Consider the following 13,870-nt stretch of genomic DNA (forward strand, 5'->3'; position numbering starts at 1 on the left):
CTCTGAAGTTTTCTTTTCCGATTACTCAATAATTAGACAACATCAACCCCCAGTTTTTCCTTTTTACCTTAAACAATGAATTTTGCATATCTTACTGGAAATCGGAGTCCATTTGTAATGTTGTTTGTGGCCTCAAAAATGATATCTAGCCAGAAGGTAAGTCGTTCCTGCTTAGGAGAGTGTTCAGTAATGGGTTTCTTGAAGCGCTGAATTAATAGCAAATTCTGAACTAATGATCGCAGGTACCTGGAAAAATCATAAGCACCAATAAATTATATTTCCAAAGAAACTGAATTCGATCTTACTTCCTTTAAAGGAAGTCTCCCAAAACCTTTATTTACTTCAATTCATATTATGTCATGAACTTAAACACCCATTTGGCAGCCGCATAATTATAAGAAACCTAAACCATGGGCAAAATAAGTCAGTTCAACAAAATCATACAATATGGCTTTTTGCCAACATTGGGTTACACCTCCACTTCGGTAGATGGCACCCAAAGCGTATTAGCAAGCATTTGATAATTGTCCCAACAAGAGCAAGGAGTTTGAAATTCAAAGCAATTGCAATATGGCAAGATTTCGACCTTTTTCTTTTTAAATTAAATCCTTTGTTTGGGGATAATTCAGATTTACATATAATTGCAAGGAATAATACAAAAAAATACCATGTACCCTTGGCCCAGTTTACCCCAGTGGTAACATCTTGCAAAATTCTAGAACAGCACAACCAGGATATGGACATTGATAAAGAGGGCATTTCCTGGTGGCGCAAGGGGTTAAGACACAACCTATGAAGCTATCACAGCCTCTGCAGCACGAGTTCGATTCCTGGCCGGCCAGGGAGCTACCCACACGGCGTGGCAGACTTCTCCTGACTCGCCCGCTGCTCCCCACAGATGTGTGTTTCAGTCAGTCTGCCTGTTCTGTTCCCCAGTCTGTCTCTGGTGAAGCCTCTCACCCCCTCACACACACCTCTGGCCTGCACCCCAGTTCTAGTATGAATAATCTTTAAAAAAATAAAATAATAAAGAGGGCATTTCCATCACCATAGATCCCTCACTGATCCCTTCCACAGTCAGCCTACTTCCCTCCCACCCCCGCCCCAGGCCCTCCTTGACCCCTGGCAATCACTAATGTAAAACTAATGTAAAACTGTCTTTTCATTTTATTTTATATATATTTTACGGCACTCTTCCTTTCTGTACAATGTGTGTGCTCACCTCTCAGGTGTAGCCCCCACAGAATTCCCACCACCCAATCCCCCGTGACCATCACCATTGTCACCCACACCCTTCCCTCCTGTTTTGCTCCCTCTCCCTCCCTCTCCCCTGCAGAATGTCTCTGATTTATAGTTGCTGCTAATTTTGTTTCTTTAATTTATTATAATTATTTTTTTCCTGATCCCATATTTGGTTCCCCTACATTCTTCCTGTAAGTGAAACCACCCAATATTTTTATTTTTTTTTTAGTTTTTAACATTTAGATCCTAACAGGTTGATTTTAAAGGTATGAGGTCTTGAATCTGACCACGCCTTTATTCTCTAAAGGCAAATGCAAACCTTTGAATCACTGACAGGGCCCTGAAGTCACAGCCTCTCTGGGAGTGAAAGTCCTGGAGGGGCTCAACTGAAAGCATCAGAGGATTATGCTGCCCTTTGATGATAAAGCCTGGAACTCTCCTGGGAAGAGACTGAATGACTTGCTGCGTACTGGGTAGTAAAGTATTAACTCTTAACAGGCTTCTGGGAGATCACCTCTAAAGCCCCGGGATATCCTGCCCCACAGGGGTCCTGTCTACCTGAGGCCACGGGCCAGCTGGCTAGCTAAGCTGACAGGAGACTCACGGGGCAGCCTTGGGCCGTGCGGTATCAGTGCGGTCTCAGGAAAGGCTGAGGACTCAGCAGCTAGGGCAGCTGCACGGGCGGCTCCACGCCTACATGAGTGACCCCCGGTAACAGCCCTGGACTCCAGGGCCTGGGGCGCTTCCCCAGCGGCGTGCTGGCACATGCGGCCGCGACACTACTACTCCACTGCGAGAGGATGACCCATCTCTCTGGGCTTTGTCCAGGTGCGTCTTTTGCCTGTTGATTTTAATCTGTTTGCTTTCACTACTGTCAGGGCACAAAGGAAATCATCCCCTATCCCTCCAAGTTCTTCTCAGGCTGGATGAGGCAGTAAAACAGCGTGACACAGGTTAGCAAAGGAACAGCAAGCGAACAGCGTCTGTGTGGAGAATTCACACAGCTGTAAATGCCAAAGACTGGAGATGGCCAAGGATATTTATCCTGCATTCAGGGACCTTGGGACTTAAGGAGAGAGAGGACAAAACTCCACATGACAGACAGGAGGGGGTGGGGGTTGTCATCTTTACTGAGAGCAAAGGTGAGGCTCTGAGATAGCGAGATCCCCAAGCACACTCTTCTAGATGTCTCTTCCTCAGCGAGGGAAGGGTGAAGGACTCAGGAAAAGACAGACGCATCTCCCAGCCTTCAGGACCTCACTTCTTTCAACCAAAACAATGAAGCCTTCTGAGGGTCCACAGGTCCTTGAATGGCCTCTAGTTCCCATCCCAAGGTGGGCACACTGAGAAAAGCCGATCAGACCCTTTCGGGGTGTCCGACCCCTACACCGTAATGAACCTTAACTGTGAGTATAACAACTTTTCTGAGTTCTGAGGATCTTCTAGTTGATTATGGACAGGAGGGTGGTCTTGGACCACACCAATAGGTGCCAACACTGTAAGTGAGCCCAGGTGCTGATGGAAGCTGAATGGACCCAAACCCTGGAGTCGCCCCTGCATGGAGTCAGTGCTGTCCAATCCAGATGCAGCAACGCATCTGGAAGTTAGGATTCTGGACCCAGCAGCTACTCCAGGAGCGCTAGAGGCACAGGCCTGGCTCAGTGTTCTCTCTGCTTCAGAGAACTTTTAAGAGGCTTGGTTTGGGGTCCAAATTTTAGTCCTTCAGACAGGGAAGAAATGGCATCAAACTAGTTATGAAGTGCTTCCTACCCCTGGATTCCAGACTGGTCCACTGATTTGGGAAACAAGAGTGGACGGATGAAGATCAGTGAAAGTAACATTTCAGAAATTACGCTAGTATTCCAAATGCATTGTAGAAAAATCAGAACATAGAGATAAGGGGAAAGTTGGCAACAAACTTCTAAGACTCTCCCCCTGAGACAGCCACCGTCAATCTCTTGGAGATAATCCACCATCCACCATTTACTCTACTGAGCATCTCCTGAGTATCTATTATGAGGTTATAGCAATAAGTAAGAGAACCACGATTCTAATGGAGCTTAATATCTACTGGGGAAGCCAGGCCTCTCTTTGAGTCCCATACCAAACATTTATTTTCCATTAAAATGAGTCCACAGAGAACAGAGCTTCTCAAAGTGTGGTCCTCAGACCAGCAACATCAGCTTAGTCTCAGGCCCCATCCTAGACTTAATGAACCAGAAATTCTAAGGGTGAGGCCGGCAATCTGTGTGTTTTAATCCGCACAGTTGATTATGATACATGCCAAAGTTTGAGACCCACCAATGCAGAAAAAAGTGTGCCCTGCAACTGGCCAGTCTATGTTTCCCAGTGCCCTTTCTTGCCCACTTTAATGGCTGCACAAGGGGCTCCCTCGGGGTCACTGCTGTGCTACCCTCTTCTGCGAGCAGTTCCAGTTCCCATTTGCAGTGATCACCATTTTCTTAGTGTGTTTTTAGTTTTACTACCTGCTTTCTCACAAATGCACAATACATACTGGTTCCCAAGACTGTTTCACTCTTGAGGACCTAGATGGATGAAGAAATGATCGAGATTGAGAACTGAACCCCAGTGTCATAGCATGGAAAGACAGATCCTGTGTGTGCATGGGTCTGCCAGCCCCTTCCTTCACATAAAGCCACATGAGCACTCAGAGCTATTCTTTCTACTGTTTCTTTGCTTTAATGATCAAGTTAGGTGAGAAATAGCAATGGTTACCATTGTTTGCACCATGCGGGTGGGTGCAGGAGCAGGGCTGGGGGGAGGGAGGCGTTTCAGAAGCAGATCTGAGAGATGGGTGCTGCAGCACGCAGACTCACCAGATTGGAGGCTTCAGTCTGAACAACTTCTCTGCTGCCTGGACAGCCTTCCCCACATCGCTGGCCAACATGCTGACATTGAAAAACTGACCCACATCCCAGTAATTGTTCATTTTCTCCAAGCTCCCTTTTCTTCCCAACAAGCTGTTCAGCCGGACACCTTAAAAAATTTGAATTTTAGATAATGTCATGGAAAATATTTCTAGTTTCTAGCATATTATTCAAGCCTTTAGTTAGAGGAAAGCGTTGGCATTTTACTAAGCTATTGTCTCAGCCACGCCACCAGAAAGCAATTGCTCCTTTCAAAATAGGTATTGAACAAAAGTTTAATGCTAAACGTCAGCTATCAAAGCATCAACATCTACAATAATAAACAGCTTTACCTATTTTCCTTAGTTCCATGGAAGTTTCAAATTGTTGTCCAGCAACTATCAGCAAAACTGCAAGGTTAATTCCTGAATAGAGAGATGGCTGGAGCTCGAACCCTTTGCGGTACCTGAAGGTACAAACCACCAAATTCTTATTCTATCAGCTCCTCAGGGCCTCTGGCCTTGCTGTGCCCTCCTGGAACCTTCCCTGTGGTTATCTGCAGGGCCCATTCCCTCACCACCTTCTTGTATTTGCTTTCAGTGACCACCCTATCTAAAGCTGCAGACAATTTTTCCGGGCCCTCATTCCCTACCCCCACCCCACAACTTTTCCTTTTCCCAAAGACTTCACCATCTGCTGACATCCTATGCATCTCACTTTGTATCTCTGCCTGCCTTGACCAGCAATGGAAGGTCCATCAGGGCAGGGACTCATGTCTGCTATGCCTCTATTCCCAATCGCTAGGAAAGTTTCTGGCCACGGTAAACCCTCAATAAATAACTGCTGAATAAATAATAAACAAATTCAGGAATGAACAGCTCTGATGGCAGTAGAATAAGGTTCCGGAAGGAGGAGATGGGCAGAAGCAAGCCAAGCCTCCTTCTATAAATGGGTGAACTTGTGGGAAGAGTGTCAGAGGTAGAAAACCCTGCTTCTAATGGTTTCCTTTCAGAAAAAGGAATCTAGAAATTCCCAGACCATATTTATGGCATTTTTCCCACTGCCAGCACACAGGCAGACATGCACTCACAGGGGAAGGACCTGGTGCCTTAGCCTTAGCCTGAGGCTGTTCCTTGCAGAGATGCACGGGCTCCTGACGCTGAGGGCTTACCACTCAATGGCACTGCTGTGGCTGGCGTCGTCCTTGCAGTCTGAATCCAAGAAGATGTCCTTGTAGATCCTCCCACAAAGGCAGAACATGTCAGGGGCCGGCTGGTCACAACTCTGCAGCACCTGGAGCATGACCTGTAGCGCCCTGTTGCGGTCCCCTGCGCTGTTTCTCCTGAAAGATTCCGTTATAAGCTCACACAGGACTGAGTGAAGACATGAGAGTACAGACGCAGTTATTCTGTGCAAGACTGGTTGTAAAAATGCTTTGCATGAGCAGGAAAAAATTTCCAAAGCACATTCACTTGCATACTCAAAGGTCGCCACTATTTAAGGTTCACACTAGTCAATCTCATACAATCATATCCAAGCCCTATTTGATTCGGTCCCTTTAGACTTAGATGACAGACACATGAAAAAATGCTCAACATCACTTATTACAAGGGAAATGCAAATCAAAACCACAATCAATGAGATAATCAGCTCCCCCTGTGAGAAGAGTCTGTATCAGAAAGACTGGAAACGAATGTTGGCGAGGATGGGGAGGAAAAGCAACATTCATCCTGTTGGCGGGACTACACTTTGATGTGGCCTCTAGAAAAAATGGCATAGAGAGTTCTCAAAAAATAAAATGGAACTACCATATGATCAAGCAATAACTGTTGCAACCCTGAGAAAGAGGCAAATACACACACACACACACACACACATACAGAATGTCCATAAAGTTCATGGGGAAAAGAAATCACCAAAGAAAATGAACAGCACGATCCTATTCTTTGCAGTAAATACTATTTACCTGTATTTGTGTGCACAGACTTCGAAGTCTGAAAGGATACACGTAAAATTATTCAAAAACTCATTACTGGGATGTGTACAAAGTGCTTCTGCATAGATTTTACTAGTTCTAACAAATGAATAAAGAGATTATTTTAAAAATGTCTTGGCAACCGGCTCTTTTATGCTTTCTCTCCTGAGGACCTGTACCTCAAAAAAACTGCATCATCCAAAATGACAGATTAGTACCTAAAACAGCCTGTCTCAACTGGGGTTCTGTAAAAGAATTAAGACCTAGAGAAAATTATTTGACTTTTTAAGATTTATTTATTATGCATACAAGAACTGGGGTGTAAGCCAGAGGTGGGGGGGGGGTAAGAGGATTCACCAGAGAGAGTGGGGAGCAGAACAGGCGGATTTACTGAAATACACTGCTGAGGAGAGCAGCAGATGAGTCAGGAGGTCTGCTGTGCCATGTGGGTTGCTCCCTGGCCAGCAGGGGATCGAACTTGTGCTGCAGTGGCTGGTGATAGCTTGATAGCAGTCTTTAACCCCTGCACCACCAGGGAGGCCCTGATTTTTTTTCTCAAATCTCCCAAAGATGGCATATAGCTAGCCCCATTCTGGATGCCTAAGAAGGTTCATTCAACTGATACAGCGGATGCCCTAGAACATCAGGGCTTAATTCTAAATGCAATCCTGGTTGAGAGGGCTAACCTAGATGCTTGGCATCCTTCTGGAAACCTGGAATAATTAAGTCTGTATTTCAAATCTGACTTTTTCTATTTTCCCTCTTGCTCTTACTCTAATATATTTGCTCTTTCCTCTTTGTTCTATAAAATCCAACTTTACCAGCATCCAAAGGAGATCTTTTGGTGAACATCCCAGCTATGCTACTCTTTCATTTTTAAGAGCCAACGGATACCAACTTAAATCAAATTTACTAAAGCATTTAAATAATTTCTGGTCTGTGGTAAGAAAAAAAGATAAAGACTTTAATGAGGCACTGAATTTCTACCTCTACTATCAGCTAATTTTTGAGGTATGAAATGTTCAGAATTATTTTATTTCACTCTTTTAAATGTTTGTTTTTTTGGCCGCAATATATTTTTTTAAAAGCCATACAATTAACATTTATTAAACAAAATTATTAGCAGCAGCACAAACACAGTTCATATCATCTGTTAAGTACACTTGTTGAAATCTCAGTTCTGTGCTTCTCTAGATGCTTCAATCTTTGCATTAAAGGTCGTCTTTCTGGTAGATGCAACAATATCCTAAAGGCATAACTGTTAACCTTAGAATTGATAGTAGGTAATTAAAACCCTCCCAAAATCAACCAATAGAATTTCATTGCAACCTTACACACTTATTATAAAAGGTAAAGGATGTAGTGTTTATCAGATCTATGCCCCATTTTCTAAGGGAAAAGAAATAGCTCCAAAATATTTAGGCAATGCACATGTCAAATGTCACCTATTTCAAAGATAAGAACTCATTTCTAACATCAGCATGTAAAGGAATGTTTAAAATAGGGCTAGTTTCTCAAAGGCTTATAGTAGCTGCTTTAGGAATGTGATCTTTCTCATCAAATATTAGCTAATCACTCCTAGAATGTAAATTTCATTAACAGATAATAAATCTATGTTTTGTAAGTTTCAGGGAGGTAAACATTTTTATTTCTTGCTCACTGCTGTACCATGGCAGAGAGTTAAGTGTTCAAAATATATGTTGAATGAGTAAATATGTGGACTTTGCTAAAGTTACAGATATTATTTTAGAGAGTTCAAGAATTTAAAAGGAATAAAGGAGAAGCTCTCAAGTTATGAGAACATGCACACTAGCTTTCCTATATCGGATATTACATACTTTCTAAGACTATATCAATCTCAGAATAACACAGCCCCCCTTACATCTAAAACTTAAACTGGTACTTAACAGACAACACATTTAAGGCCTGCATTTTCTGCCTAGCTTTTAAAACTTCCCTGAAAATCCTTGCTTTGGAGTAGTTTACCTCAAAGTACTTTGCCTTATTATTTCAACATATTAGCTGCATCATGTTAAATCCTGCCAACCTTGAAAATGTCAAAGGAAACACATTAAGATGCTAGTTTTAGCAATGAATGGGTGAAATCATTACCCATTTAAAATAGTCCCAAAATGAGTAACAGAATATATGAAATGAAAGTCCCTTAGAGGTTTGAAATTCTTCTATTGTATGATCCTGTTCCGTCTTCTTTGTTGAAGTTTGTAGTCATTTTCAGAATCCATTCCAAAAGCCAACTTGTTAATTTGGTTATCAGGCAAATCATCAGGGCAAAAGGTACACAAAGAAAAACAATACGAGGTCGAAGAGGATGAAGAGCCAGATATCTAACCAGTAGGAGTGCTTTGGCTACTGCGGTCCCCCAGGCCAAGGGCGCACTGCATGGTTCGGCGGCTGCTTCCCGGCCTCATCCACGCCTTGCAGCTCCCGGACCCTGTCCGGGCCACCTTTGGCCACCGCAAGCCCCTCCATGTCCAGCCCGGGGCCGCACCGCCACTCCCACACTCAATGGGCCCGCAATAGATGTTTTTTTAAATCAAAAGTGAATTGACAGTAATACACCATAAATTCTTACTTTGACACTCACCAAAATAGTCACCTAGAAAACCCGATTTTTGTGACAAAGTAAAGAAGGCTTGGTCACATTGAAATCACTGAGAACTAGAGAGAAATACTACTGCAAACTATATTAGTCATTACACCCATAAAAATCTCCCCAGTCCTTATTGTAATATCGCACAGTGCAATTGCTACATAGCCATCTAAAGTAGTAAATGCTTAATTACTGATAGGAGTTCAGGTTTGTTCGGTTACCTTGGACCAGACTTTTTCTCATTAACTTGACACTTCCCCTCATTACTCAAAATGAAAGGTCTTTGCAGGCTAAACAAGACCAAAAAAAAAGCAAACATTTGCAAAAGAAATAAAAAGATTTTCAGCTTAAAAGCCATCTTAAGACAGGTGCTAAACAGCTAATCCTTTCAGTGGTTAATAACCAGTTTTCAGAACCCAAGGTAGCCAAGCGCAAGCCTGTGGATAAAAACTGCTTAATCAGTCAGCAACATCCGTCTGACAATAAGGCCGTTTCACAATGTACGAGAACGAAATGAACTAAGATAGTGGAGTCTCAGCTTGGCTGCTTATTAGAATCGGCTGGGGAGTATAAAATCCCTGGTATCCAGGCTGCCCCTCAGCCCAAATAATCAATCTCCGGAGAAGGAATCCAGGTCTCAGCTCTTACCCTGGACATTCTCCAGCCCCCAACCTCCATTTCCTTCTACAACACCCCCCCCAACCCCCCCCCCCCACTCAGCCCTAAGCAGCCTGCTGATCTGTTTGGGCGCTCCATCAGCACTCACCTGTGCTCCCCCCGCTCACTCCCTGTTTTCTGCCTTTGTGGATTTGCCTGTGCTGAACACGTCACGTAAATGGAATCATGCTAGATAGGCCATCTGCTGTGTGTGACGTCTCTCTTAGCTCAATGTTTTCAAGGGTCATCCATGCTGTCGTACGTAGCAGTACTTCCGCCCTTTTTACGGCGGAGTAACCCTCCGTTGGACCTGCATAACCATGTCATATTTATTCCTGCATCAGTTGGCGGGCAACTGGGTAGTTCTGCTTTTGACCATCCCAGGAAGGCTCGTGTGAGTCCAGTCAGGAAGTGATGTTCATTACTTCTTAGCACATTACCTTGGACAAAGTTCAGTCTCATGGCACAACCTAACTGCAAGGGAAGTTGGGAAATGTGGTCTGGCCAAGTGCCCGGGGAAAAAAGAAATGGGGTTCAGTGAATACATCCTCATCTCTGATACAACATGCAGATAAGGGGTGTCGCTGGATCCATCTGCATCGGGCTGCCTGGGAATGTGGCAGAAGAGGCAGGATTGAGAGTCCAGGCAGGAGCAGCCTTCAGGCCTGTTGCCTTGGTGGACGTGGAAAAGCCAACCCGAGAAGTGTTCAGCGCCACATGAGGGTCAGTGACCCATTGTGGGGCCCAGTCTCTGCGGATACTCCTGGGGGGGGGGGCAGCAGGCATGGCAGGGGCGAGGGTAGGCCCATCTAATGTGATGCTTCTGCCCTGATAAAATAACTGGGTCGTTTTTGTGGACCAGAAAAGCAACCCTCTGGCTTGTGCGGCTTTGGTGCTGGGCTCTATTCACCCTAGAATGCAGATTGTCTCTCACTGTTCCCTTCTCTTCATATAAGTACCAAGACATCCAGCCAGCGAGGGCACCTGCTTGCTTGTGGCAGGTATCTATCAGGAGCCAGTCAGGAAAAAGAAAAACTACACTAATTATTTAAAAGAAAGGAAATTTAACGCAGGAAGTAAGTTATGTAGATGATGGAAGATCTGAGAAGCCAAACAGGAAGCTGAAGCAGCTCAGAAATCAGCCATCAGCTGCTCCCATCACTCCCTTGACTTCAGGAACACAGGAAAGGTGTGGTATTACCAGAACCAGAAGCCAGAACCACCTGGGACCACTGTGAGCCAGCCTGATGGTGGCTGTACCTGTAGGTGCCATGCAGCTGTGCTGGAGCTGCACCCCCACCCAACACAAAAAGACGGAAAAAGTGACTCCCCGCTGGCTACTCTTAGCTGACACGCAGCTGACCTGGTAGCCTGGGAAGCCACGGGGAGGGGTCAGCAGTCCTGCCGAGCACAGCCAGGATATAGCTGAGGACGAACAGGCTGTAATGGCTCAGCAGGACACTGGTCTTGCAGAAGCACTAATTTTTCTACTCACATTAAGGTATGATTGACATACTGTAAAATGCACCCATTTTAAGCGAACACTTTAATGAGTTGGTCAAATACACCCATGTAACTAAACTACAGTCAAGATATAGAATGTTTTATCCCCCAGATTTCCCCTTTGCCTCTTCCTGCTCACTTCTGCCACCATCCAGCCCATCTTTAGATAATTTTGGTTGACCTGCATTCCGGTACACCAATCCTTTCTTTTGTAGTGTCCAAATCCAGTGTAGACCCATGGAGAAGGGGCTGCCTAATGGGGAATACCCAGCATGGGAACACGATAGAAATGAAAATAAACCTTCATTAGGATAAGCCACTGAAGTTGTTAGGCTAGTTGTTATGGCAGTTACCCTATTCTCACTAAGACACAAATCATCACCCACAAGAAGGTCTGGGCTACCTTAGTGAGAAAGGTTCATTCCCCACGGAGCCTGTAACTAGTCCTGCTCTAACAGACACCCGGATGCCACGCAGGAAGATTCCATCACCGCCGACCCAGACCTAATCTATACAGCCCTGCACCTTCCTAAATCCCATGCTTTGGGCCATGCCCTACTTCAACGGTTGTCTTTGAATGGGGGTGCTACCAGCTATTATATTTTTTCTAGATACAATGAACACATGACTGAGATATATTTGTTTTCATGCATAGATACTGCATAAGTAAAAAATACAACGGATTTGGGCCTCCCTGGTGGCGCAGGGGGTTGAACGCCACACTGTGAAGCTGTCCGCAGCCTCTGCAGCACTGGTTTGATTCCTGGCCGGCCAGGGAGAAGCCCACATGGCGTGGCAGACCTCTCCTGTTCTGCTCTCCACTCTGTCTCTGCTGAATTCTCTCACCCTCCCACACCTCTGACCTGTACCTCAGTTCTTGTATAATAATAAAAAAAAGTGTTGTATTTAAAAAAAAAAATACAGCGGATTTGCCTTCGACTACCACAAACCCTTAACTGCAGCACCCACATGCTCATTCTATGTATCTCTTCCTACTGTAAACCATACTTAATCATTGAGCCATTCATTCATTCACTCAGCCATTCAACAAACACTGAGCATTATTATCTGGAAAGCATAATGGCATTAGGCAAGGGGTGTACAATGGCTGAGGATATCATGGCTCCTGCCCCTTGGGCTTACGGTTGAGTGGGAGGGATAAGTATTCAGCGAGTAAACACAGAAATGCAACAGCTACGAAGGGAAGGAGTTAGAACTATGATAATGAGTAACAGCAGGTACATTGTTTCTGTACTTGGTAATGTTTGCAGTCATATCAATCTTGTGCAGAAAGGGACATCTGAAGGATCATCACGTTCAGTCTGGTAAGCAAGAAATAAAAGTCTGCAGCATTCGAGACAGAGGAAACAGTGCAAACACCCAGAGGGGAGAACAGCCTGCCGTTCTTCAGAACTGAAAGCTGGAGGGAGAGGCTGGAGGGCCCCAAGCCAGACGGAGCAGGGCAGGAGTGGGGACAGGGCCAGAGCCCATGCAACCACTTCTATTCCTCTGACGCAGAGCTGCTCAGTCAAGGGACTCCTGCCTAGAAGCACTCAGCAACTACTCACTACGTTTCAGAGTTTACTCCAAGACCTTCAGGATCCTAAATTCCAAGAAGTCATCCCAAGCACCACTGGTGAGGATGACGGAACACTGACGGCTGGGAGTCTCTGTCTCCCTATAAGCAGTGGTTTCAAACAAGGCCGATTTTTGTCCCCTGTGGGACACATGGCAGTGTCTGGAGACACCTTTGGTTGTCACAACTGAGAGATGATGGCATTACTCATCTAGTGGCGGAGACCAGGGATGTCACTAAACATGCCACAACACATGACAGCCTCTGCCAGAGAAGATTCCAGTTGCAGATGTCAATAGTGCCCAGTTCAGAAACCTGCCATGAAGTAATAAATTCTGAATTTTATCAAGCACACTGTTCTTTCTTCTAAAGTACCTATGTTCACATAAACCCTGCCACCCTCAAAATAGGCTGAGGACCATGTCCTCAGCCCAGCGATGTTCTCCTGTTACCAGCTCTTGTATCAACTTTTCTTTATGAAATTCCTTCCTTTTAAATATCTTCTCTGGTGGTAAATCTATTTTTCTAGTAGTTTTGCTATTTAGAAATGGTCAGAAGAGATGGGTGAAGATGTGGGTGATCAAGTTACACAGTGGCAGTCACAGCCAATCACATGCTTTGTGCGAGGGGCACTCCACATAGTGTTCACTGCATGGGAGATGTTCGCAGCCCATTTTACAGATGAGGATGCCAAGGCTTTGAGAGATTTAAGGGCTGGCCATGGCTCTAACATTTAAGTATAGGAGCCAGAAATTTATATTCAAGTCTGTCTGCCTTCAAAGTCAAGTAATGATATTGACTTTCCATATGCCATGTAAGCTGGCACTTAAGAAAATTCCATAAAGTAAAAATAAAAATCAACAAGCAACTATAAACCAGAGACACACTATAGTGTGCGGGGGAGGGGAGGAGGGATTAGTGTCAAAATGGGGGGGTGGGAATTGTATGGGGACTATAATCAAGATGAAAATGCATACATTGTGCAAAAATGAAAAATGATGTAAAAATACATAAAATAAAATATTAAAAAAATAAATGTATCAACAGTTTAGAAAAAAAAGAAAATTCCAAAGAAAAATATTCTCTCCCACTGACATCTTATTCTTCTGAATAATGGCGGCATTGTCAAGACAAATGCAGTGCATTGCAGAAAGACTACTTTGAAGAGAACAGGCTCATTTGTTTGTGTAAGTTCACATGTGTATGTGTGTGTGCATGTGAACACATGCACACATGTGATTGTATTTTTAATCACTCGATTTTTTAAAATATTTATGCATACAAGAACTGGGGCACACGCCAGAAGTGTAGGGGGTGAGAGGATTCGCCAGAGACAGAGTGGGGAGCAGAACAGGCAGATCTACTGAAATATACTGCTGAGGGGAGCAGCGGGCTAGTCAGGAGAGGTCTGCTGCACCATATGGGCAGCTTCCTGGCCG

The 13,870-nt window shown here is 44.5% G+C and overlaps 1 protein-coding gene across 1 annotated transcript in view; it reads right to left on the reverse strand.

Moving 5' to 3' along the window:
- MAP3K15 (mitogen-activated protein kinase kinase kinase 15) overlaps window positions 1-13,870 on the reverse strand; it is a gene marked incomplete at its 5' end in the record, with an annotated part of 79,206 nt that overhangs the window by 25,208 nt on the left and 40,128 nt on the right. The window contains 4 exons of the mRNA XM_084258557.1: window positions 96-246; window positions 4,080-4,239; window positions 4,463-4,575; window positions 5,281-5,451. Of these exons, the coding sequence (XP_084114683.1) occupies window positions 96-246; window positions 4,080-4,239; window positions 4,463-4,575; window positions 5,281-5,451 (595 nt within the window). The remainder of the gene's footprint in view (window positions 1-95; window positions 247-4,079; window positions 4,240-4,462; window positions 4,576-5,280; window positions 5,452-13,870) is intronic.

The sequence above is a fragment of the Talpa europaea genome, assembly GCF_964194135.1.
Source record: "Talpa europaea genome assembly, chromosome: X".
NCBI classification, from domain to species: Eukaryota; Metazoa; Chordata; class Mammalia; order Eulipotyphla; family Talpidae; genus Talpa; species Talpa europaea.